General features: G+C 33.8%; 3 protein-coding genes and 1 long non-coding RNA gene across 4 annotated transcripts; 2 read left to right on the top strand and 2 right to left on the bottom strand.

The window, feature by feature from the left end:
* Positions 1–1,365: 1,365 nt before the first annotated feature.
* Positions 1,366–4,424, bottom strand: LOC126660842 (LIM domain-containing protein WLIM2b-like). Its single transcript, XM_050354534.2, has 6 exons — positions 4,219–4,424; positions 3,508–3,651; positions 2,965–3,064; positions 2,839–2,873; positions 2,628–2,717; positions 1,366–1,823 (listed from the first exon to the last, which is right to left on the bottom strand). Exons 2-6 carry the CDS (start codon positions 3,640–3,642, stop codon positions 1,605–1,607), a joined length of 579 nt encoding a protein of 192 aa, XP_050210491.1. The 5' UTR covers positions 3,643–3,651; positions 4,219–4,424; the 3' UTR covers positions 1,366–1,604.
* A 2,269-nt stretch (positions 4,425–6,693) lies between these two features.
* Positions 6,694–9,102, bottom strand: LOC126659649 (trihelix transcription factor GTL1-like). Its single transcript, XM_050352964.2, has 2 exons — positions 8,620–9,102; positions 6,694–7,635 (listed from the first exon to the last, which is right to left on the bottom strand). Exons 1-2 carry the CDS (start codon positions 9,018–9,020, stop codon positions 6,939–6,941), a joined length of 1,098 nt encoding a protein of 365 aa, XP_050208921.1. The 5' UTR covers positions 9,021–9,102; the 3' UTR covers positions 6,694–6,938.
* A 764-nt stretch (positions 9,103–9,866) lies between these two features.
* On the top strand, positions 9,867–13,860 carry LOC126661245 (uncharacterized protein At2g39910). The gene is made up of 8 exons (XM_050355073.2): positions 9,867–10,038; positions 10,117–10,657; positions 11,239–11,325; positions 11,864–12,054; positions 12,458–12,653; positions 12,941–13,005; positions 13,251–13,352; positions 13,432–13,860. The coding sequence occupies exons 1-8, from the start codon at positions 9,998–10,000 to the stop codon at positions 13,580–13,582; spliced, it is 1,374 nt and encodes a 457-aa protein (XP_050211030.1). The 5' UTR covers positions 9,867–9,997; the 3' UTR covers positions 13,583–13,860.
* A 4,912-nt stretch (positions 13,861–18,772) lies between these two features.
* Positions 18,773–21,918, top strand: LOC126661246 (uncharacterized). The gene is made up of 3 exons (XR_007635581.1): positions 18,773–18,944; positions 19,052–19,147; positions 21,709–21,918. It is a non-coding gene; the product is annotated as an uncharacterized LOC126661246 (long non-coding RNA).
* Positions 21,919–22,629: the final 711 nt, after the last annotated feature.

The following is a 22,629-nucleotide window of genomic DNA, read 5'->3' as shown; positions in this document are numbered from 1 at the left end:
AAGCATTTGTCAATGATGCACCCTATCCTAATGATCCTGATTACAGGAGTTTATCACTTTGGGTTGAACCAAGTTTTTAGATCAGACCAAGTTTATCACTTTTGATGCTCAATATTTATTCAGTAATTCAATTTTTCCTATCACTTACTTTTGCGCCGTTTTCGTCAATGACATGCCGACTGGGATTCCTTATGGATGTCTAAAACTCCTACATACCTTCAATAAGCAATTTGCTCCCCTCAACGTGTAAGTTAATTTGTAAAAACGAGGTTAATTGATAAGGGTGTTTTGTCTAGTAGTCCTGGTTTGAAATTTAATTTTAGTATTATGATTATTAGTGCGTATAGGGGATTAGGGTTTTATGTTCAAAACGAATTAGCATTTTATAATCATGGAGATTGTGAATGGACTGAACTGGAAGATACAATTTACGGGTATAGTAATTGTATCGACGTTGCTCATTATAATGGAAGATTTTACATTTACGATGATTTACAGAGAACTTTCGTTGTTGAAATTGATCGTGATGTTGATGGTAAACATATTCCGAGGATACCAATGAAAATAATAGTTTCTACTCAACTTTTCAGAACAGTTACTGGGTATGGAGATACGTATGAAACCGGACATCTAAGGTTACCGAGATTATGTTTTGTTGAAACATCATTGGCATTGATGATAGTTTTGCTAAAAGGAACTATAATTTCCTTCTGGGTTTCGATTTCGAGTTCTAGAGGTGGATGCAAACGATGGTGGGATGAAAGAGAGACAAAGTTTGGGAAATAAAACTTTGTTTGTAGGATACAGTTCGTCGGTTTTGATGGATCGGGACAACGGATTTGAACGTAAATTCAAGCCTAATTGCATTTATTTTCTGGAAATTCCACCTTACATAGAGAAAAGAGGTGTTTACAATATGGAAGATGGAAGTATTGGAGAATTTGTATATGATGCATGCTATCCTAATGAGTGTTTATCACTTTGGGTTGAACCCAGTTTTTAGATCAGATATATTATGGAATTTTAGATTTGGTTTCACATTTTTTGTTAATGTTCTTTGTTTTTCTTCATTATTTACATTGCATAGTTTATAAAACTAGAATTTATAAATGCGGCAACATTTAGATTACTTTGTATCATTAGGCCATAATAGTATATGACGATTTAGCGTTGTGTCCTTTTGCAGCAAGCTAAGTAGTACGTATACTTATCAACATTTCCGTTTTGGAAACGTGGCGGAAACCTAATATTTGGGACATGAAACCTTAAAATAACACTGTTTCGTTACGTCGTGTCTAAATGTCCCATAACCGTGTCCGTGCTACATAGGCAGCAAGCATACAAACAGCAGAAAAGGGATGAATATTTATCAGCATCCAGATATGCATATAAATTCCTCCAAAGTTCATTTTACAATGGCAGAGAATGAGCATTAAATTCATCAATCAAACACAACAATATGCCCGACAAAGAAAAAATTCAAGAAAACATGGCAGAATTAAGTTTTGCTGATTTCCTCATAATGGAAGTAGGACGATCTCAAGGTCAAAACACACTGAAAACAATAAACTCACACGCATACACATCGAATTAAGATAAGACATTTACGCTTCTGGTACTGCAGCTGCTGCTGCAGCAGCGCGTTTCATAGATGCTGATTTGAGAAGATGGTTGTAGCTTCCCTTTTCCTTGAAAAGTTGAGAAAAATGATGTTTGCAATATAATATACCCTCAAGGGCTGCATAATTTGATGGGGATAACGAACAACCACCGTGCGAGCATTTGAAACATGACTTGTGATACGACTGGCTCTCAACCGTCACCTACAATTTGATTCGGTAAAACAAAATGAATATAAATAAACTCACTACGTAGAATGTCAAATGAGGTCATTTCAACACAGACAACTTCATAAACAGATGCCTTTTGGGATTCTCTAAACAATTAATAATTCGTAAAGAGAAAAAGGTTCCTTTCGTGCATATTCACTTGTCCTTCAACCACAGCTGAGTAATCCTCATAAGGAACTAACTTATGCCTATTAACAAACCAATGCGTACTCTTAACAGACTAACGTCCATCACATAGGAAATTATTTCATAAGGTTTGACAAATTTGTACTTGGTAAGAACCAATGCATAAGCTGACTAATGAACTTTCTGCAAGGAAAAAAAAATATCCATACAAAATCACAACTTCAGTTGTTGGTAAACACTACTTTCTGTGGCTTTAAATTGTAATTAATATTCAGTATTCATCTCAATAAAGTTGAAGCAACTTTATACAAAAACTTGCCTACATCGGTTAACAATTAGCCCTGAAAGAATCAGCCAGAAAAAAGCAAATGTTTGCACCTACTATTCATAACAGTGCACAAAAAAGAGCATAGACAGAGCAGAGATGGTCGCTAAAGTTCAAAACAGAGTCGCCTTACGATTTCAATCATTTCTTCTCCCTAAACAAAAGAGATCTTTGATTCATGAAGCGGCTTTCTCATCTCATTATTAATAAGGTTAAAATTGTGGATCAAATCATGATATGCATTGTTATGCACCAAGTTACATGTATGCCAGCCCCAACACACACAACGCACATGTAGTTTTTATAGTATTAGGCGGAAATCTTACCTTTTCAAGTGGATACGCGGTTTTACCACAAGTAGCACACTTTTCTACCGTACCGGAGAACATACTTGCCGCTTTGCTAGGTGACCTTGTCTAATACAAAACAAACTATTTGGAATCAGAGATAATCCAAGCAGATATCACAAAGTCATATGCACATATGCATTAAGTTCATATCAATATCAAAATATGCAGAACTTGACGAGATGCTTACCAGTTCAGGAGTTAACTTCTCTGCTGACTTTGCAGCTGAAAAATGAATGTAGTTGTAATTAAATACGTCAACAGAAGATAACTGTAACTAGATAAAAACCTGAAATAGCACAAATAAGAGACGTACGTGATTGAAAATTCTTGTTGAAATTACCCGTCTCCTTAAATAGCTGCTCAAAATGAGGCTTGCAGTATACTACACCTTCCATTGATGAATAATTGCTAAGCTGAAAAGACATGAATCACAGAACCTACTGAGCCCAAAACATAAGATAAATACATTAAAGTAATCTGCTGAATTAAATGAAATACAGATTAGAACTTCTGGAAGAATGCTAGTAATTCCAAATCAAATTAAGGTCACTAAACACTCGGTTAATTTTTTTTTTTTTAAAAAAAAACAGAAACTGTGAACAGTAAGTTTAACCATTGAGCTTTACATTCCTTTCATAATTTGGCGGTCGGAATGGAATTCGAGGTGTGATAATAATTTCAACTGCTTTCACATAACAAATGATTGTAAACAACTTTATCCTAAAATCTAAATTGACCATTTCGTCAGCAGGACGAAGGACAAATCAACCACATTCACCGTCACAACTACACCAAGAAATTTACAACGACAATGACACAGAAGCACGAAAAAAAAACTAATATAACATTTAAATACCTTTAATGTGCCTTTGCAATGAAAGCACTTGAAGCAAGATTTGTGGTAAGGAACACCATCGGCCGACAGAAGTTCCATCGGATACACAGTCTTCTCACAAGCCTTGCATTTCTGCTGGGTACCAGTAAAAGACATAGTTGCTAGCTGCAAAAGAACATGAATGTTAGATCTAGCAGCACGGTTACTTACCGAAATCAATAAAACCCTAGATCAACTTCACCAAAACCTTTTTTCCATTGGAAAAACCCCAACTGTTCAACAAAATTTGTATAAGAACAGCAAAAATACTTCAAATCCTTAAAATTAGCATCAAATGAGACACAACTACGGTCAAATTTTCAATCTTTGCTGTCTAGATAATACAAACAAACTTCAAGAAACCAAAATGTACGCACAAAAATAAGTGTATTTCAGCTAAATCCCAAAAATTACTCATAAAAAAAGTGAAAAAAACAATCCATTTGTCTCTATTAAACAACTTTCTCAGCTCCAACAAGTTTGGTACAGTAAAAAAGAAGTAAATGAAATTTTCTAAATTTGCTTTCTGGGTAGTACTAAAAACTCCCATAAACTTAAAGACACAAATAAAAAAACCGATCTAAAGCTTAAAAAACATAGAAATTAACCTTATTTCAGCTAAAGATATGAATAACTAATCATAAAAACAAAGATCTGAGATCAAAACTAACAAAATTAAAGAGTACCCTTTACCTTGGAATTAAAATTCTTGATCTGGGTCAGAAAAAGATTCAAAAAAGATTGATTTGACCCAAAATCAAGAAATGGTATAAAGAAAAAGACCGGTACCGGAGCGTAAATTTACGAACTTTTTCTTAATGATAGTGATGATGGAGATAGAGAAAAAAAATGGGATTGAGAGAGAATAATGTAAACTTATAAAAACAAAGATGATAATGAAAAGAGTTGGGCTCCACGAAACCGAATTTTTGATCAGTTTGTCTGGTTCAACGGTCTCGATTGCGCGGCTTTTTTTTTTATCAGTTGAAAATATTACAGCTTTGTAATTGCTGGTGTTGTTAATTACAGACAGTAAGCTTAAAGAAGGAAATGAAACGGTTTTAATGTTTTGTAATAATAACGGTTGTTGTTTTTGTTGTTTATTAGAGTGGTTTGATTAAATTGCTTAATTTAGTTGGAATTTAGAAGGTATTCAATTGAATATTAAAATGTATATATCCAAAAAAAAAAGTTGAATATTAAAATGTCTTTTTTAATCGTTCGGTTTGATAGTAAAAATATAAATTGTTCGTGTTTTGAAGAAATATAAATTGAAACGAATTAAAGAGAAAATTTCGATTCGGTTAAGTTTAGTTTTCATTTAAATTAATAATATTAAATTTGAAGATCAAATCTATGCTAGTTTGTAGTAATATTTTAATTATCTAAACACATGTAAGAAAATATTAATTTACCAAAATAATGATATTCTTTATAAAATTATACTATTACATTTGTGGTTTGATTTTTTAGTTTTTAAAATTGGAGATTAAACCAAACCAAAAACTTTAAAAAATTATAAAAGGTAAATCTAACCGGCTAATTTTCGCGATTTGGTTTGGTTGGATGCACACTCTAGCAATGCCAGACATGTTCTATAGTCTGATTATAAATATGAATTTAATATCTGCCTCAACTAACCCATTGATATTATTTTTGGTGTATATGAGTGGAAAGAAGTGATTAATTATTCATTTTATACTATTTTATGCTACCTAATAGGATGTGCATTTTGTTGAATTTAAATCAAACCTGTTTTTTTTCCTAATCGAACCAAAGTAAATTTAGCGAATCGAATTGATTTGATAAATAGATTTTGATTATGTTCTACACACCCTTATTATACCTAACATATCTATATAACAAATGATTAAAACTACTTCAATAAAACTAGATAAATTGTGTGAGGCCAAACTTTCACCAAAAAAAAAAACTAAATTTTAATGTCTTTTCAATTATAATTAACTAATTTTACTTTTAACTAATGTTTTTAATCTTAATTTTTGTAATTTTGATTTGTTTGATTATTTTAGTTATTTAAATTGATTTAGACTCTCGTGTAATCATTATTTAAATTATCACGAGTGATGCATGAATCATGTATATACTCCCTCCGTCCCAATAGAGTTGTCCATTTTGCCTTTATCACACAGTTTAAGAAAAGTAATTATTGCTTATAGATTTTGTAAAATTTTCCTTACTTTTCTTGTCATACCCCTATTTAATGTAGGATCCACTTGCAATTTACTTTTAAAAGACTCATTAGTGGATTTTAAATAGGGGTAATATAGGATTTTGAGTGTAAATATTAGTTACTTTTTGAAAGTGAACAAGAGTTTTGGGACAAAAAAATTTCTCAAAGTGGACAACTCTATTGGGACGGAGGGAGTATTTTATTTTATCTAAATTAACAATTATGTAAAAATTTGAATCAATTTAAATAATCAAAATATAATTCAATAATAAAAATTGAAAATTAAACAGATTTACTAAAATTAGTCAAAAATATACAAATACCAACAAAAATTAAGATTTTTCTTCTTTTGGATGTTTGACCAATGCATGATGTACAATTTTTGTATGTTTTAACTTTTAAGAAACTTTTGACAAAAAAAACTGTGTTCTGCAAGTGCAACTGTAGTTTTCACTTTTACCCAATGCTTAAATTGCAAGAAAGACTTTGAACATTATATGTCATGCCAGTGATGCCACTAAGCATGCACTTGAAACCTATGATGAAATTTGAAAATGACGTTTTTTTCTTATTATCTCAAACCACCAAAAATTATTTTGCTCCCATTAATGTATAGTACTCATTAACTTGTCTTCCATTTCTGATGCACCAAAAAATTTAATTCTTATTATGGCAGTTTCTGTTAACAGTTACACTGATACAACCGATAAATTCAATTTGGTTTAATTTGGTTCAAATATATATTTTATTTATTTGATTCGGTTTTGGATGTAAAAGATTTAGTTCATTTTTAGTACAAACCGAACCAAACCAAAAAAATAAACGGAACCACCTGACATATTTCACGTCATTACAGTTCAATTCGATTCAATTTGAGAAAAATACTATCAATTGAGTTCATGGACTGGAAAGTTTCAGCTAATCCATGAGCTTCAAAAGCCAAGTAATCAGAAAAACTATAGAGGACAAGGAAATGAAGAACCAGCGAAAATTTCCCAGATGAGAATATTCTGTTAGAAAAAGTGATCAGCATATAATTTTTCTACAAATACATATCCAACATGCAATCAGTAATCAAGAAAATTCTGCCAAAATATATTACAGATTACTCCAAAAGCACATAAGAATAAAATTGAGATCATATAAACTCAATGTGCTTTTCAGATTTCTTCAATCAGTTAGTACTTAGCAGGTTAAATTTGCCTTTACCCCTAAACAACTACTGTATGACAAATCCACTTTTGTATAAAATATCTAAGTCGTGAAAATACGGGCAAGTCTTACTATTTTCATTCCGCTTTTCGCCACTTCCGATTGATTTTCGGAAGTACTTGTTCATGTTTTCCCATTTTTCTTTGCACTTCTTTGCATTGCGATTGTAGCCCATGTTGCACATTCCATCAGATATCACATCCCAAATATTAGAGTTTTTTGCACTTCCCAGAGAAGCTCGTAGCGTTATAAGGGTTTGTACTTCAGCTTTCGGCCATCTTTTACCACTTGAGTCGCTGTCAAAATCTTTTTGAAGGGGAACATCAGCTCTGTCGCTGTTCTCTTCACTTTTATCAGGAGGAGGAATCATTGTTAGATATTGAGGGATTTCGACTTTATGGCCCATCGCCTTCTGAATGAAGGAAATTAGGGCTAGATTACGAGCATTCTCTTGAGCTCTTATCTCCTCGTTCCGTTTGATTTTATCTCTCTCTTGCTGTTTCCAAGCTTCGTCTCGGATAACCCGCTCCCTTTCTTTCCTCTCTATCGTCTCTATTAACTGATTATGCATCCGCTCTTGCTTCTCCATTACTTTCATCACTAAAGTCTCCAAAAAATCTTCAAGTTTCTTCGTCGATTTTCGCTTTCTCTTCCGACTCCCACAATCATTGATCCCGCATAACGGATCATCATCCGAAGCTGAACTGTAACACAAGAAATTTTCATTGTCCATGTCTGGTTTCCAAAAAAACAATCATGCTATAAAATACAATATCCCAACAGGCCAATACATTCAAAAAAAGGGAGATAAAGGACCAAACAGTTGGATTAAAGTACTAACTACAAAAAGTAACAAAATAATCAAATAACAAGAACAAAATGCATACATATTGATACATAACAACAGAAATTAATTGATATTCTAATAAATGATTAGAATTTATGTATCACGGATAATTTATTCAATCAACGTTTCCCATTTCAAAAATGCGTGGGAAACTTGGCGTCCTGGACACGAAACTTCATTTTTAAAAACCTTGAATTATACTTTTTTTTACTTAGTAAACAAAATTCGATATTAATCATTAGGCCTAATGTCTTAAAAAACCCCGACCTTTCAGCCCCTTTTCAATCATACCCTGACGTTGAAAATTTGTCAATTTTACCCTATTTTGCATTTTTGTGTTTCAATTGTACCCTGAAAAATTAAATTAACGTCTTTTGCGTTTGAAAATTTGTTTAAAACATTCTCCATGTCTCGCATATATTGATTGTATATTTTTAAAATTTATTTAAATTTAGTTAAATTAATTAAGAATTAAAATTAGTGTTAATTTGATTATGGTTTTTAGTTAGTTTTTAAAAATAAAGGACTTATTTGTACTTTTTTGAATAAAAAAGAATTTAATTTCATGTTTAGACTTAATTAATTGAATGATTTCATCATTTAAGTAAAAAAACTAATAAAAATTAAAATATTAGGGTACAATTGAAAACGGAAAATTCAAAAGTGGGTAAAATTGACAAATTTTCAACGTCGGGGTAGAATTGAAAAAAAGTTTAAAGGTGAGGGGTTTTTGAGTGATTAGGCCTAATCATTACCCAATTGCATAAATAACAAAATAAACCAATAAATAGATTAAAGAAATTATTACAAAAAATAATTACACTAATTGAGGAACGCTCACCTGTAGTTATCGTCATCATTTCCCAACAAACCCGCTTCATAATTCGGGTGACCCGATCGGTTACAACGGGTCTCATTCCCCTCTGCTTTCCCCGGAGCCGGCATAAAAAAATCACCGCCGTCTCCATTAACTCCACAGACCTGCTCCACCAACATCCCTAAGTTCTCCAAACCACAGTGAGTACTCATAGACATACCATTCCCTTGGGAATTCAACAGCGTCGACCTGCCGTTTGGTCTGATCGGATTCAGCTTCTGCAGCGGCGGCGATGACGGTGATGAGTGGATCACAGCCGTTGGATTACATACGAGAAAACTTTCAGTTTCTTGAAATGGAGACACCTGCTGAGTGAAACCGGTGGCGTTTGTGACTCGCCGGTCGTCGCCGGTCAGTAATTCCATTCGACGGCGGCGATTAGGGTTGTATATTATTCTTTAATAAAAATATAATTATGGTAGTAAATGATGAGAGTAAAGTGAGTGGTAAAAGGAGACTGATTCTCAGTAGATTACGAAATTTACCTCTTTGTTTGCTGATATTTACGGATTTGTCCTTAGATGCTTACGTGGCGTTTCTTGTGATCTTTTTTAGTCCCTATACTTTTCAAGCTAACACCTTCAATCCCCAATTATTGTTTTATGTATAAAATTTTAAGTTTAAAGTGTTTTACCCTAGACTTAATCACCAATATTAGTCCTTTACTTTAACTTTATTTTATAATATACTTTTTCACATTTTGATGTTTTTCGAATTTAACTTTGGATTTTATAGTTTTTCTAAAAGTATCCAAATCAACCGTTCATCGGTTCGGTTTGAATTTTAAATTATCCAAATTAACTAACTAGGCAAATTGATCGAATTTTTGAATTTTGTTTTGAAGTTTTCCTCACAATTTGTCGGTTTTAACTGAACCAACAGAATTAATCGATCTATTGGGTCAGTTCATTTTTGAGATTTTTATTCGGTCGGTTCTGTTTTCAGTTTTTGATTAAAAATTCTTATGCGGTCGGTTCGGTTAAAACTATTCGGTCGAACAATTAGTTCAGTTAAAGGGTTATCTGTTCAGTTTCCACCGAACCGACTGAATGCCCACCCCTACTCAAAGGTGTTACTAGGGACCTATCAAATTCGAGTACGAATAGTTTGGATGCAACAAACTTAAAAATGCCGTTTTCCTCCTAAACTAAAAAATTTAAAGGCTTTTTTGCGTTTCAAAATTTATAAATTTACGAGGGTTATCTTTGAACCTGGCGGCAACATTATGATTAAGTTTTGACTCTTTTCCCTAAAACCTAACATCTCCCTCCCAAAACAGTGTAAAACCGTTTTAAACAAAGCTGACTGTCGTTTGGTTCCATTTGCTGTTCATCAATCAAAAATGTCAAATTCTCTCATATTTCTCCATAGCCAACTAATTCAGTAAGCTCTCTCTTCCTGCTGTTTAAATTTCACTCAAATTCCATCTTCTTAATTAATAAATTCCTCTCTGCAATTCAGGTTCTCTAACACCATACTCACCGCTCTCTCCAAAGCAAACTACACACAACCAGCCGGCACAAACATCTCCACAAAATCAATCCTCGAATCGCTCCTCACTAACCAAATTCTCAAACCAAACCAAGAATTAAACGAAACCCAGTTGCACAACTCGATAAAGAACTTTACTTTAGCAACTGCTTTACTCTCATCCTCTGAATTATCAACTCATGAATTGCTCAATTGGGTACCGGACGACCTGTCGTTTTTGGCGAACTCGGTATTTTACGAGTTTTCGAGGGTGTATTGCAGGAGTGAAATTGGGGGGAGGAATGAGAAGAGGGTTAGTGAGGTGTTGGGATTTGAGTGTGGGGAAGTGAGTGAAGAGAAGAGATTGGTGGTGGAGTTGATTCATGAGATTTTACCAGTATTGAAGGAGAGGATTCAAGAGAGCTCTATTGATAAAGGGGATGATGGTGATGAGATCTCGGCTGCTTCGGCTAGAGCTCCGGTCGGGTTTGCGGTTCTTGCTGCTTATCAGTTTAGATGGTTTGTTACTCAGGTAGTGATGCTTGAAAGTTTGTTTTTTTGTGTATTTTATGGTTTTTTGATGTTTTAAAATTGTGCATTGAGTCCGTATGGGTTTCATCTAGTAAATTAAGTCTCAGCAGGGGTGAAGCCAGAAATTAATACAAAGGGGGGCAAAAAATTTAATTTTACAAATATATAAAATTAAAAGTACAAAATTTAGGTGATAAGGTGGTCAATAACCATTGAATTAGCTTTTTATTTGTGTGTTTTGATCAAAAATACACAAAACATTACTCATATAAATTTTTTAAATTTCTTGCAAAGGTGGTCAATTGACCACCTTGGTTTGTGAGTGCCTTCGTCCCTGAGTCTCAGCCATCCCGGTGCCATTGTCAGGGGTTCAAATCCCGTCCAATAAATATGGAGTGGTTGGTACCGGGCTGTTGACCATTGTAGCCCAGATTTGACAGGTATATGGGCTTCCGGGCGGTTCATATACGGTATACCGGGTTTGACAATGATCTGGGCTTCGGCTTGGAGGAGCGAGTCATTGTTACCAAAGAAAAGAATTTGCATTGTTGTTTTAATTGTTGCATTTGTTTGTTTCCGTAGGTTGATTATCCATATTTGGGGAAAATGTGTAATTTGGTGATTCCTTGTGGATTGACTGCTCTTGATCATTGGTCATCTGAGGTGAAAGTATGTATAGGCTTTGTTCTTTTATTTTATGCTGTTCTTTTTATTTTCTAATTTGACTCACTTGATGTTGTACTTATGGTTCATATTAAAAAGAAAATCAGTCTCAAATGATGGTTCCTGATAGTCTCTTCCATTTTGGTGTTTTACGTAAAGCGGACATTAGATGATATCACATTTTTTCTGCTTATATTTCAGGCAATTTGATTTTTAGTTTTATAGTGTTTATAATGGAAGAGAGATTCTTAAAAATTAAAATTTGTTGCTTGAGGAAAACATTGTTTTTTGCACCTGCTCCGTAACACTAGAAGATGCTACATGCTCCTATAGAATGGATAAGGTGGGGGGAAAATTTACATATTTCTGTTTTGTTTCTTCAAGCATTTCAATATGCATCTCCTTCGTCTGGTGTTTGATTAATCAACATTTCATTACGGGTCTTCAGCTATTCTGGAATTTGAGGCTTACTGGGAAGAATGATTTTAAGGAAATAAACGGCTCTGAAATTAGGAAATATGTCTTTTTTCTTTCACTTTTTTAGGGACAGGGAATGATTAGTTTTGTACATCTTGCAAGAAATGTGCATGCTACAGAGCTGAGTTGGTACGAAGATGTGATACTTGATGCCTGCTGCCAGAATATCGCTTCTGCTGATGAGATATGGCATCATGTAGTTGAGATGTCAGTTATTATTGTGACTCATATCCACCGAAGTAACCCCCGCAGTCCATGGTAAACAAATTTTTCACATATCTTCATTTTACTATTAATTTGATTTACTTTGTTAATAATTTGTGGCTCTTATGACCAAGAAATTAGCATATATCATACTTCTCTATGAATCTCAAACAACGGCCATAGGTTAACGGCTTATGGAATGCAGCATGCGGGATTTTGATTAGTATACTGGCTATAGGAGTATTGGTCAAATGAAAAATAAATTGATGTTGGATTACAAAAAGAGAAGTATAGTTGCTTAAATTCATTGAGCAGGCATAATCTGCTATGCCCACTAAATGATCCTTGTTTTTGTTCTATTTGTAAGTTTTTCAAAATATTTAATCAGATGTTAGCTTAAAAGTTGACAAATTTCATAAGTTGATGGTGCTTTATTTTCCATGTACCTTTTCTACAGGTTTGAGAGGATGCTCAGTGAGATGTTAAGTCACTTGGAGCGCCAACCCAGGAATAAAGATCGTCGCACGGAATGGCTTAAATTTATTGGACCACTGTTCGATGCTGTTGGTCTGGTGTTATTGGCTCATTTCAGGCGGATTTTTCCACTTTTCTTTCAGTGGTTACATGCTGATGATGATGAAACTGTTCTGCTGGTAAGTATATTTCAAGTACTAGTACTGCTTTACATGCTTCGTACATGGCTTGTGATAACTCCTCAATTTATGCGTTATAAATTTACTGTCTATTATAAATTAAAGAGCGACTTTAACAAAACAATTCTTATTGTTCTCGTTAATAGTCATATATGTTCAGTTGATTTTACATTGAATCTAATTTGCTAATTAGATCAAATTTTGTTTCCTCGTTTATTCAGTTGATTTACATTGATCATTGTCCACTAGTTCGGCAGCGGATTAAGCAAGTTTTTCTCTGTATGTAGGTTCTGAAACAGATCCAAAAAGTAATAAGGTTAACATGGATAAGGAACACAGCATATGTAGAAAGGTGAACAAAGAAATATTATTTGGCTCCTGCATAGACTTACGCAGCATTTAAAATCTCAAGGCACTAGCTTAACTCGTATAATTTATTTTGAAATCCAAAAGCATTATTATTTATAAACTTGCTACTTTTTTTATTCTTTCATTTGCACTTGTGTTCAAAACTGAGTCTAAGGTCCGAGCATGGAATTTTCTCCCAAATTTATAGTTCTAGCTATTAAATCTATTCGCCAATTGATCGTGTTTCAGATTGGTGGATGAACTTGTTGTGCTGTATAAGGAAGCAGCTTTGAAAACAGCTCGCGGAGAAATAAGAACAAGTGTTCATGAAATACTAATCCTGCTCAAGCAGTAAGTAATGTTTTATTTTATTTTTACTTTTTACTATTTTTTTATCAGAAGCTTCTGCACTTATACGGGGTTTCATCAGATGCAAGGGAGTACAATTTAAATCTGCATGGGACAAATACTGTGATGATCCAAATTTGATGATTCTAAGTTCATCATTGAGCGGAACCACAATGTATGAAGGCACTGTACAAGCAGAAGTCTCCCATAGCTGCTGCATTCAAGAGGGTTAATGCTCGCAGCATTGGGAACTCGTAAAGGTTGCACCAATTGGATATTGCTTTGTCCAAAGTAACTCCGCTCTCCTTAATCTTCATTTTTAATTTTACTTTTTTGAAATTATGTTTAAGCATATGTTACTAGCAATAAATTAATTAGAACTTTTTTATAGATATTTTTCGTGCTACTTTGTTGCCGATGCAGCGAGAAATTCGCCATAGGATTGTATAGCTGTATATTAACAAGATATACTGACATTTAAACGACATTGAATTTCAAGAGTTTCTAGTTACTATCCAGGGTAATTGATCCTGATGATCAATGAATTTTGGCTTATTCACCAAAAAATGTAAAAATATCAAACCTCTGCGGCTTGCGTCAATTTTAGCCAAACCTTTGAAAACCACCATATTTAGCCAAAAACCTTATATGTTGTGTTTCTTTTTCAGCCAGTTTTTAATTGAACCAGTTTTTGTCCCTACATGTCATACATGTCACTGCCAACTCAGCAAAACTAGTTGACATGGCACATTCCAAATCATTAGCTCAAACCTAAACAAACCAAAGACAAAATCAAATCCAATTAAATCAAATTAAGTCAATTTTAAAGAAAAATTATATTTAATTAAAATAAATATTAATTATCTCAACATTTTATTTTATTCCGATTAAAATTCACGCCGACTAATAAATTTTTTAAATTTTAATTTAATTAATTTCTGTATAAATGTTAATTAGTTAAATGAAAAATATATATTAAATCATCTAAAATTAATATAAAAAAAATTAATTGCCGCTAACTTTCTTCCGAAACGACGATTTTCCGCCCGGAAAAAAAAAAATCAAACCAACCGCGACCGCTGATTTTTTTCCGGCGGTCGTCTTCCTCGACAGGCCCTGTTCTTCCCATGGAAGCACAGGCCGGGGAAGAAGACGGCGGTCAGTTTAAATTAATAATATACCTATCATTTTACTAATGAAATAAATTAATATTAATTTTTTAAAATATTTATGAGGTTTTTATGATTTTTGAATTGATTTGATTTATTAGATTTGGTTTTGTTTGATTTAGTCTTTGGTTTGGTTAGATTTGGGTTAGTGATTTGTAATGTGCCATGTCAGCTAATTTTGTTGAGTTGGCAGTGACATGGATGACATATAGGCACAAAAACCGGTTCGATTCAAAAATGGCTAAAAAAGAAACACAACATATAAGATTTGGATAAATATGGTGGTTTTTACAGATTTGGCTAAAATTGACCCAAGCCGCAAAGGTTTGACATTTTTTGGTGAATAAGCCCTGAATTTTTGAGTTTTATCATTCCAGTCACTAAATTATTTTTCTTTTCTTTTTTATCATTGAACTTTTTTTTTTCATTTTGGTATTTTCCGGCCAAAAATACTTAGGTGGCAGTCCGAATTAATTTTTTTTAACCTAAAAACTTGTCATATATGTATAATTTGACCTAAAAATTCATTTTTGAAGTGAAATTATGTATGTATGATAAATTTTTAAAGTAAATAGTAAAATCCAGTTGTCACATGTCAATTTTCGGTTGCTATCTAGGCATTTTTGGGCGGAAATATCAAAATGCAAAAAAACAAAAGTTCAATAATTGAAAAGAAAAGAAAAATAGTTTAGTAACTGAAATAAAAAAACTGAAAAGTTCAATGATGATCAGAATTAATTACCCTACTATCCATGTTATTCTTATTTTGAGAAAATTGGAAACCACACTAAAACAAATTGCATGATTTTTTCTTGTTAGTTTAATTGCGTGAATACATATTATTTATAGTTTACATCCTTTCATGAAACTTACCATCAAAAATACTTTAAAATTAAATTTTGATGTTAATTCCTATGTTTGAGATACTGGAGCAAACTGATAAAGAAGTATTGTGACCATGAGGTGGAATCATGTGACCGTAAGGTACAATCTTGCGGTGGCAGAATCGATGTTACAATCATGCGGTGGCAAAGTATATTTTATGGAATTTCTTTTGAGCAAGTGTGCCATAGTAATTTAAAATCATATCTTTTAAATACATTGTGTTAGTTCGAATTATTCTAAAAATCTAAGGTCACATAAATGTAATAAATTAGGAATTGTGGAAACAGTGTTAAATTTTTAAAATTCACCATTTTAATTTTGGCTTAATGATATTAAAAAGCCAATTTTTTTCGATTTATTATTCAAACCTTTGAAATTTATAAATCTAGTCCAATTTCACTAATTCATTGCAAGTTTATCCAATTTTTTAAAATCAATTTGATAATTTTCACAATTGATTTATCTGAATCATGTAATCTCAATTGATAATTTTTTTCTTTTTAATTTTAAAAATAAACTTTACATATTCAATTGTTATTATCGGTATAATTAAATTAATTTTGGTAATATGAATAGATTTACAAAAAAAATGTCACATTTTGGATAGATTTGAAACTTTTGAAAGGTTTAAATATATTTTCAAAAAGTTTGGCATTTTCACATCATTAAACCTTTAGTTTTTTTTACTGCGCTTGACGTTTTTAGCAGTTCTGAAAGATTAAAATTTTAAATTTTACACAATAACAATAATGAAAAATACAACATGTATTAAAATTGTAAATATCTTCTATTATGTCATTATATATACATATAATCTAGTGCACTTTTGTTTAATGGAGAACTAGTATTTATATGCTAATTAGAAGCTGGTAATTTTTATATCTAAAATCAATCTATAGAATTGAGACATTCAAAAATAAATAATAATCTTGATTCATTCACTTACACTATTCACCAAAGTAAAAGCCATCCAGTTTAAAAATCCACCATTACTTTTAGCCGTAATACCACGTCTGCCAATGTGAACTTTATCTGCTCCTTGTTTCATGTTACTCCTGTTGCAGAGTTGGGTCACTACCTCGGGATGCCTATTTCAGTCGGTAGGAATAAAACACACACTTTCGGTTTTATCAAAGATCGTATTTGGAGGAGATTAAATGATTGGAAAGAAAAGTTTCTTTCCCGTGCAGGTAAAGAGGTTTTGATAAAAGCTGTCCTGCAATCTTTACCAACTTATCTCATGGGGCTGTTTCTTTTGCCTATTAAGCTTTGCGAAGACATTGAGCGATTATTTAACAAATTTTGGTGGCGCTCAAACAACTCTTCTGGTATTTGTTGGCAAAAATGGCAGCGACTTTGTGTCCCTAAAGGTCTTGGTGGTATGGGTTTCCGGACCATTCACGCTTTTAATCTCGCTCTGTTAGCAAAGCAATGTTGGAGGCTCCTTCAATCTCCTGATTCTCTAGCTGCTGCCACTTTAAAAGCCAGGTACTTTCCTCGTTCTGACTTTCTTCAAGCTTCGTTAGGTTATAATCCAAGTTTTGTTTGGCGAAGCATCCTGGCAGGTCGTTCCATCATGCAAGCTGGTCTTGTACGCAAAATTGGGAATGGACGTTCAACCAATATTTGGCATTCGCCTTGGCTTCCGGATCCTCGTAATCCTTTTGTTTCCACCATTCGTTCCCCGATGTGCCATATTTCTATGGTTAACGATTTATTCCTTTCCTGTGGGGCCTGGAATGTTCCGTTGATCAATCATCTTTTTGATGAAAGAGACCGAGCTTGGATTTTCTCTATTCCATTTCGAATGTCTGATACAGAAGATAGCTGGGTTTGGCAACCTGATAATAAGAAGATATATACTGTTCGCAGTGGGTACTTCCAAGCCATCCGAATTCAAAATTTAATCACACACAACTCTGTGTTTCCTTGGAAAAAGTTTTGGAGTTTGAACATTCCCCCTCCTGCCAAGAATTGCATTTGGAGAGCATTATCAGGCTGTCTCCCCACGATAAATAATCTCCGCACTCGTCGAGCTGCTGTCCCGGACCAATGCCCTGTCTGTCTAACTGTTGGTGAGTCTGAATCTCATGCCTTCATTTCTTGTCTTTTTGCTCAACAATGTTGGCGTTTCTTTTTCAAAGATGACCGCCTTCAAGGTCATTTGATTTTTGAACAGTGGCTTACTTCTTGCTTTCATAATTCTGCTATTTGCCTTCTTGAAAAGATTTGCATGTGTATTTGAAAAATCTGGGATCATAGAAATGCCGTCTTGTGGAATCAGTCTAGAGATACTCCTGCAACTGTTATTACCTCTGCTCTGGTTTTTCTTCATCAATGGCATGCTGCACAGATTTCTCCATCTTCAGTCACCAGCAGTATTGTTCCTACATTAAAATGGAGTCCTCCTCCGTTGGGTATGCTTACTTGCAATGTTGATGCGGCTGTCTTTACAAATGAAGGTTTTTCTTCCTTTGGCTTTCTTATTCGCTGCTTTAGCTAGAGTATGAGCGGCGAAATTCGCTGATTACAAGATCCGGGTGTTCCTTAAACATGTTTTAATTCATTTCTTTAACTCATAATTTCCACTTAACTTTAAATTAATTAAATAAAATACTTCCGACCTCGTTATGCCGGAATCACGTCGGACCCATTGTTGGGAATCGTCTTCCATGGAAGACGACTTGTTCGTCTTCCATGGAAGACGAGGAAGACAAAATCGTCTTCCTCAGGAAGACGAGCAGATCTGCTTGCTTCACATGGGAGGCGAGTAGACTCGTCTTCCTCAGGCTCGTCTTCCCCATGGAGGACGAGCAACAACTCGTCTTCCATGGGGTAGACAAGCAGCTTGTCCTCCTATGGAGGACGAGCAGCGGTGGGTTGACAGTGGATGGTGGCGGGACGAGAAAGATGACGGGTCGAGCGGGTGGGTCGGTGTAATAACCTAAATTTTTGAGGTATTACGTGAAGTGCCACGAGGCATAATCGTAAAGATTAAGAACGAGAATATCAGATTAAGATTGGATAATAAGGACTTAGACCGAAGCGGGTCTATTGGAATTATCATAAAATAATAATTTTAATTGAAAATGATTATGCGATAAATTGGATTTAATCGGACTAAAGAAAAAGGAAAAATGCCATAAATAAATAAATGGACGCGGATAAATAAATAACGAGGGAAAGTCCATTACTTATCGATAACAAAAATCGTCAAAGTTCCGATTAGTTATAAAATCAAATTGGAATATAATTAAAAGAAATAGAAGTTGAGGTATTGAGTATTAAGAGGTGCCAAATTCTAGCACTTATATGGATTTTTCTCCCACAAGGTCTATGAAATGAAGACACCTATTACTCCCACCTCTTCATTTCTCTAGCCAAGACTAAATTCAGATTTTAAAAAGCAATTGAAAACCTAAAACTTCTCATTTTTGCTCCATGAATGCCGATCACCATCACCATCACTTAGTTCATCATTTGTTTCATGGAATTTGATGATGTTAGAGGCCAAATGATCATAAGACAATGAGGAACCAAGGTAAGCTAATAATTTTTAAGTTCTATGATTATATTTGAAGGTATCTTGATAAGAATAATTAAGTTTTTTTGAGCTTAGGTTGATGTTAAGTGTTTGATGTTTGTAAGGTGGAAAGTTATGGTTTTTGGAGCTAATTTTGGAGTTTTGATGATGAATTCTTGAAGAAATTGGTTTGGCCAAGAGGTTAAATTATCAAGCTCAAGGTAATTTCTGGAGTTTAATAGTTTATGGAGGTTTTGATGTGTTTTGTGGGAGTTTGATTGAGTTTGGTTGAGATTAAGTTAAGTATAAAAACTGTTTTGAACCTTCTTAAGAAGCTGACTTTGAGCAGCGTTTTGGTCGGCTTAGAGTCGGTTTTCATGGCAGGAAATTAGTCGGATTGGTCGTGTGCATGTCGGAGTACATCATGGCGGAGACGGTTCTGCTCCGGCGAGCAGAACCAGTCTGCTCCGGTGAGCAGAACAGCCCTGCTCACCAGAGCAGACACACTGCCCTGTTTCTGGGCAGATTCTGCCCAGAACAGGGCAGCCCAGGGGGGCTGTTTCAGCAGCCCCCAGCCGCTCATACGTCCGTCTAAATTCATTTGGTCCTTAACGGAAGTTGTAGTCGGGGTGTTTGACTATAGGAATACATAATTTGTTTGATGTTTGGACGTTTTTAAGTATGTCGTTTATTGGTTCAAAGTTGACTAGTTAGTCACTTTGAAAAATATTAAATTTTAAGGGAAAAGACAAATAAAATAAATTGTGTAATCGGGAGTGTGAAATGATAATTATCGAAGTTAAAAAGGATATCGACTTCGGAAAAGTCGGATTAAAAATGAGGTAGACGCATTTAAAGTTAAGTGGAAATTATGAGTTAAAGAAATGAATTAAAACATGTTTAAGGAGCAAACTTTGAAATAAGATTGTGAGCTAACGGAATGTCGGAATGAGTTGATTTTGGTGTCGTTTTGTTCGTTATAATATTGAGAATGAAAGTGCGGAATAGCTGCTGCCATAATAGTGGCAGAACAGCAGCAGAATGGGCTGCAAACACAGCAGCCCATAAGACTAAATTCTGCAATCCATAAGACTAGTCCGGGGTAGCAACTTCCAAACTAGTTTCCGACACTTCCGAAGGCTAATTTCAAACCAAGGTCTAAATGGAAGTTGTAGACGACATTCCAAACTTTAGGAATGTCATTTTTATTAAGAGTTTGGACAATTCTAAGTAACAGTTTTAATAGCTCAAAATTGGTCGAAAAACATTAATTAAAAAGGGAAGATTAAGAAGCTATTTTTGAGTAAGATTTTGGAGACTTTAGAGATGTCGAAGGAAGTTTGAGTCTAAATGAAAGTCGTAGACGGTGTTGTGGACTATAGATATGTTCAATTTGTTTAGAATACGGGCTATTTTAAGTAAGCATTTTCAATAGCCGAAGTTGGCTAGAAACATAATTTTGGATAAGTTAATAATAGCTAGAATTTTATTAATTCTTGCTATTATTATGTTTGCATAGAATCAACGAAGCGACTATCGATAAGGCTCGAGGCAAACGGATCAAAATATCGTCATGCTTATTTGAAGAATTTGGATAGCAAGTGGTGAGTACACTTTAAATTACTCGCTAATATTCATAAAGCTACGTATTTTAATACGAAAAGCTATATGAATATTTATATATTTGAAATGTTTGTTTTTAAAATGTATACGTATGTATGCTTTGAAAATGATGTTTTATCGTAATGTGTTATTTTGATAATAACATAAAGGTTAAGGCACCGGGGATGGGTAAAGTAAAATGACATGAATCGAATCAAATATGAATAAGGAAATATAGTATATTCCGATATGTACTATCAAACATAATAAATACCCATACGTGCGTGTGTTATAGATGTATGCTTGTAGATTGTAATGTGCATGCCATGGTCCATAAAGGATCAATACAACAGAACGAAAAATACAAAAACGTAAAATGAGAATTGTACTATGGTACACAAAATAATAAGAACTGAGATACAAGGTTGAACTCGGTAGAATTATCCCGGGACCTGTATCTCATCCCTTCTCGATGATAATCCTCGGAACTCATACGAAATAAAAAGTAAGTGTGATACATCGAGAATCAATATGAAACAAGATCGAGACGCAATGTGAACAATTACTCCTATTAAATGTCAATAGGAATCATATGAATCGACAGTTAAGTTCAAAAGACCTGCAGGGTGCAGAGTCTGAATGCAGACACGAAGGTAACTCTGTTGAACTATCTCGGGACCCGTGTCTAAGGAGTAACTCGGTTGAATTATCTCGGGACTCCTATCGATCGTTTGGGATTGAGAAATGGTACAAGTAACTCGGTTGAATTATCTCGGGACTGTACCATATGGTTATGGGTAACTCGGTTGAACTATCTCGGGACCCAACCATAAGGATCAAGTCACAAGAGACTTGCCAATGATTTAGTTCGACTTAGAATCATGATGATATAAACTAAGATTTAAGATTCGGTCGAAAACTAATGAAACAAAACGAGAGAAGAAAAATATCAAAACCATAATAAGAAATCGAAGATGTCAAATACGTATAAACTATAAGTTTATGAAATAAATAAAGAGATATGAAGGAAAGTAAAGAGGGTATGCAATATGATTTTAAAAGAGTATTTTCTATATATAAAATGGGTTTTCAACGGTTTTAACCCTTTATGTGATATTGCGTGTAATTTGGTGAACTCACTCAGTTTTATACTGACCCCGTTGCTCCTCCCATTTTTCAGGGATAGCATGATATTATTTGGAAAGTCAAGCTTCCGAAGTTTTAATTCTCGGAAGTCATTTGCACAAAAAGTGAAAGAAGGTTTTCATTCTAGCAGTCCGCAGTAGTCTAGATGTTTTTGTTTATGTATTTGACTAGCGCATTTTAACTCTGATATTTTTGTAAAATAAGGTCACATGTATTTTGATATATGAAAAAAAATGATTTGATTTGCGAAAAATTTACACAGGTTTTTAGGCTTGCTACGGGTTTCGGAGCTACCACTCCCATTCCCTAGCGCCGGTTGCGGCTCGAGAAATCGGGTCGTGACAGTCGGATACGTTTAAGTATTTTCTTAATTAATGGAGAAGAGGATATATTTGAATATGTTTTAAATTAAAGGGCTTCTTTAAATTTGGCCATACAATAAAAAGTATAATATAGCCCCTAATTTTAGTTGTTTTAAATACTTTCATTCTTATAATAATGAAATTGTTTAATTTTTTCAATTTAGGGTGCTATTGAAATGTAAAAATACGAAATAGGGTGCTATTGAACTTTTTGCAAGGTCAGGGTGCTATTGAAAAGATTTTGAAAGGTGAGTAGTTTTTGAGCTTATTTGCCTTTTTTCATTAATTATTTGGTTAATTGCAAATTCATACACGAAATTTACCCTAATTTGCAATTACAACATAAACTTTGAAACTTACAATGTTAGTAACAAACTTTACACTTTTGGCAAATCGATACATCAAACACGAAAAAACACTAACGTGGACATTGTAATATACCGCCATGTGTCGTTGCGTGATTGGTCAGTGTACCAATTTGCCAAAAAAATAAAAGTTGCTTACTGACATTGCCAAGTTTTAAAGTTTATGTTGTAATTGCAAATTAGGATAAAGTTTGTGTATGCATTTGCAATTAACCCTTAATTATTCAA

This window comes from Mercurialis annua, linkage group LG8, assembly GCF_937616625.2.
Source record: "Mercurialis annua linkage group LG8, ddMerAnnu1.2, whole genome shotgun sequence".
NCBI classification, from domain to species: Eukaryota; Viridiplantae; Streptophyta; class Magnoliopsida; order Malpighiales; family Euphorbiaceae; genus Mercurialis; species Mercurialis annua.
The sequence above is the reverse complement of the archived record's forward strand: the minus strand, read 5'-3'. Positions and strand labels throughout refer to the sequence as shown.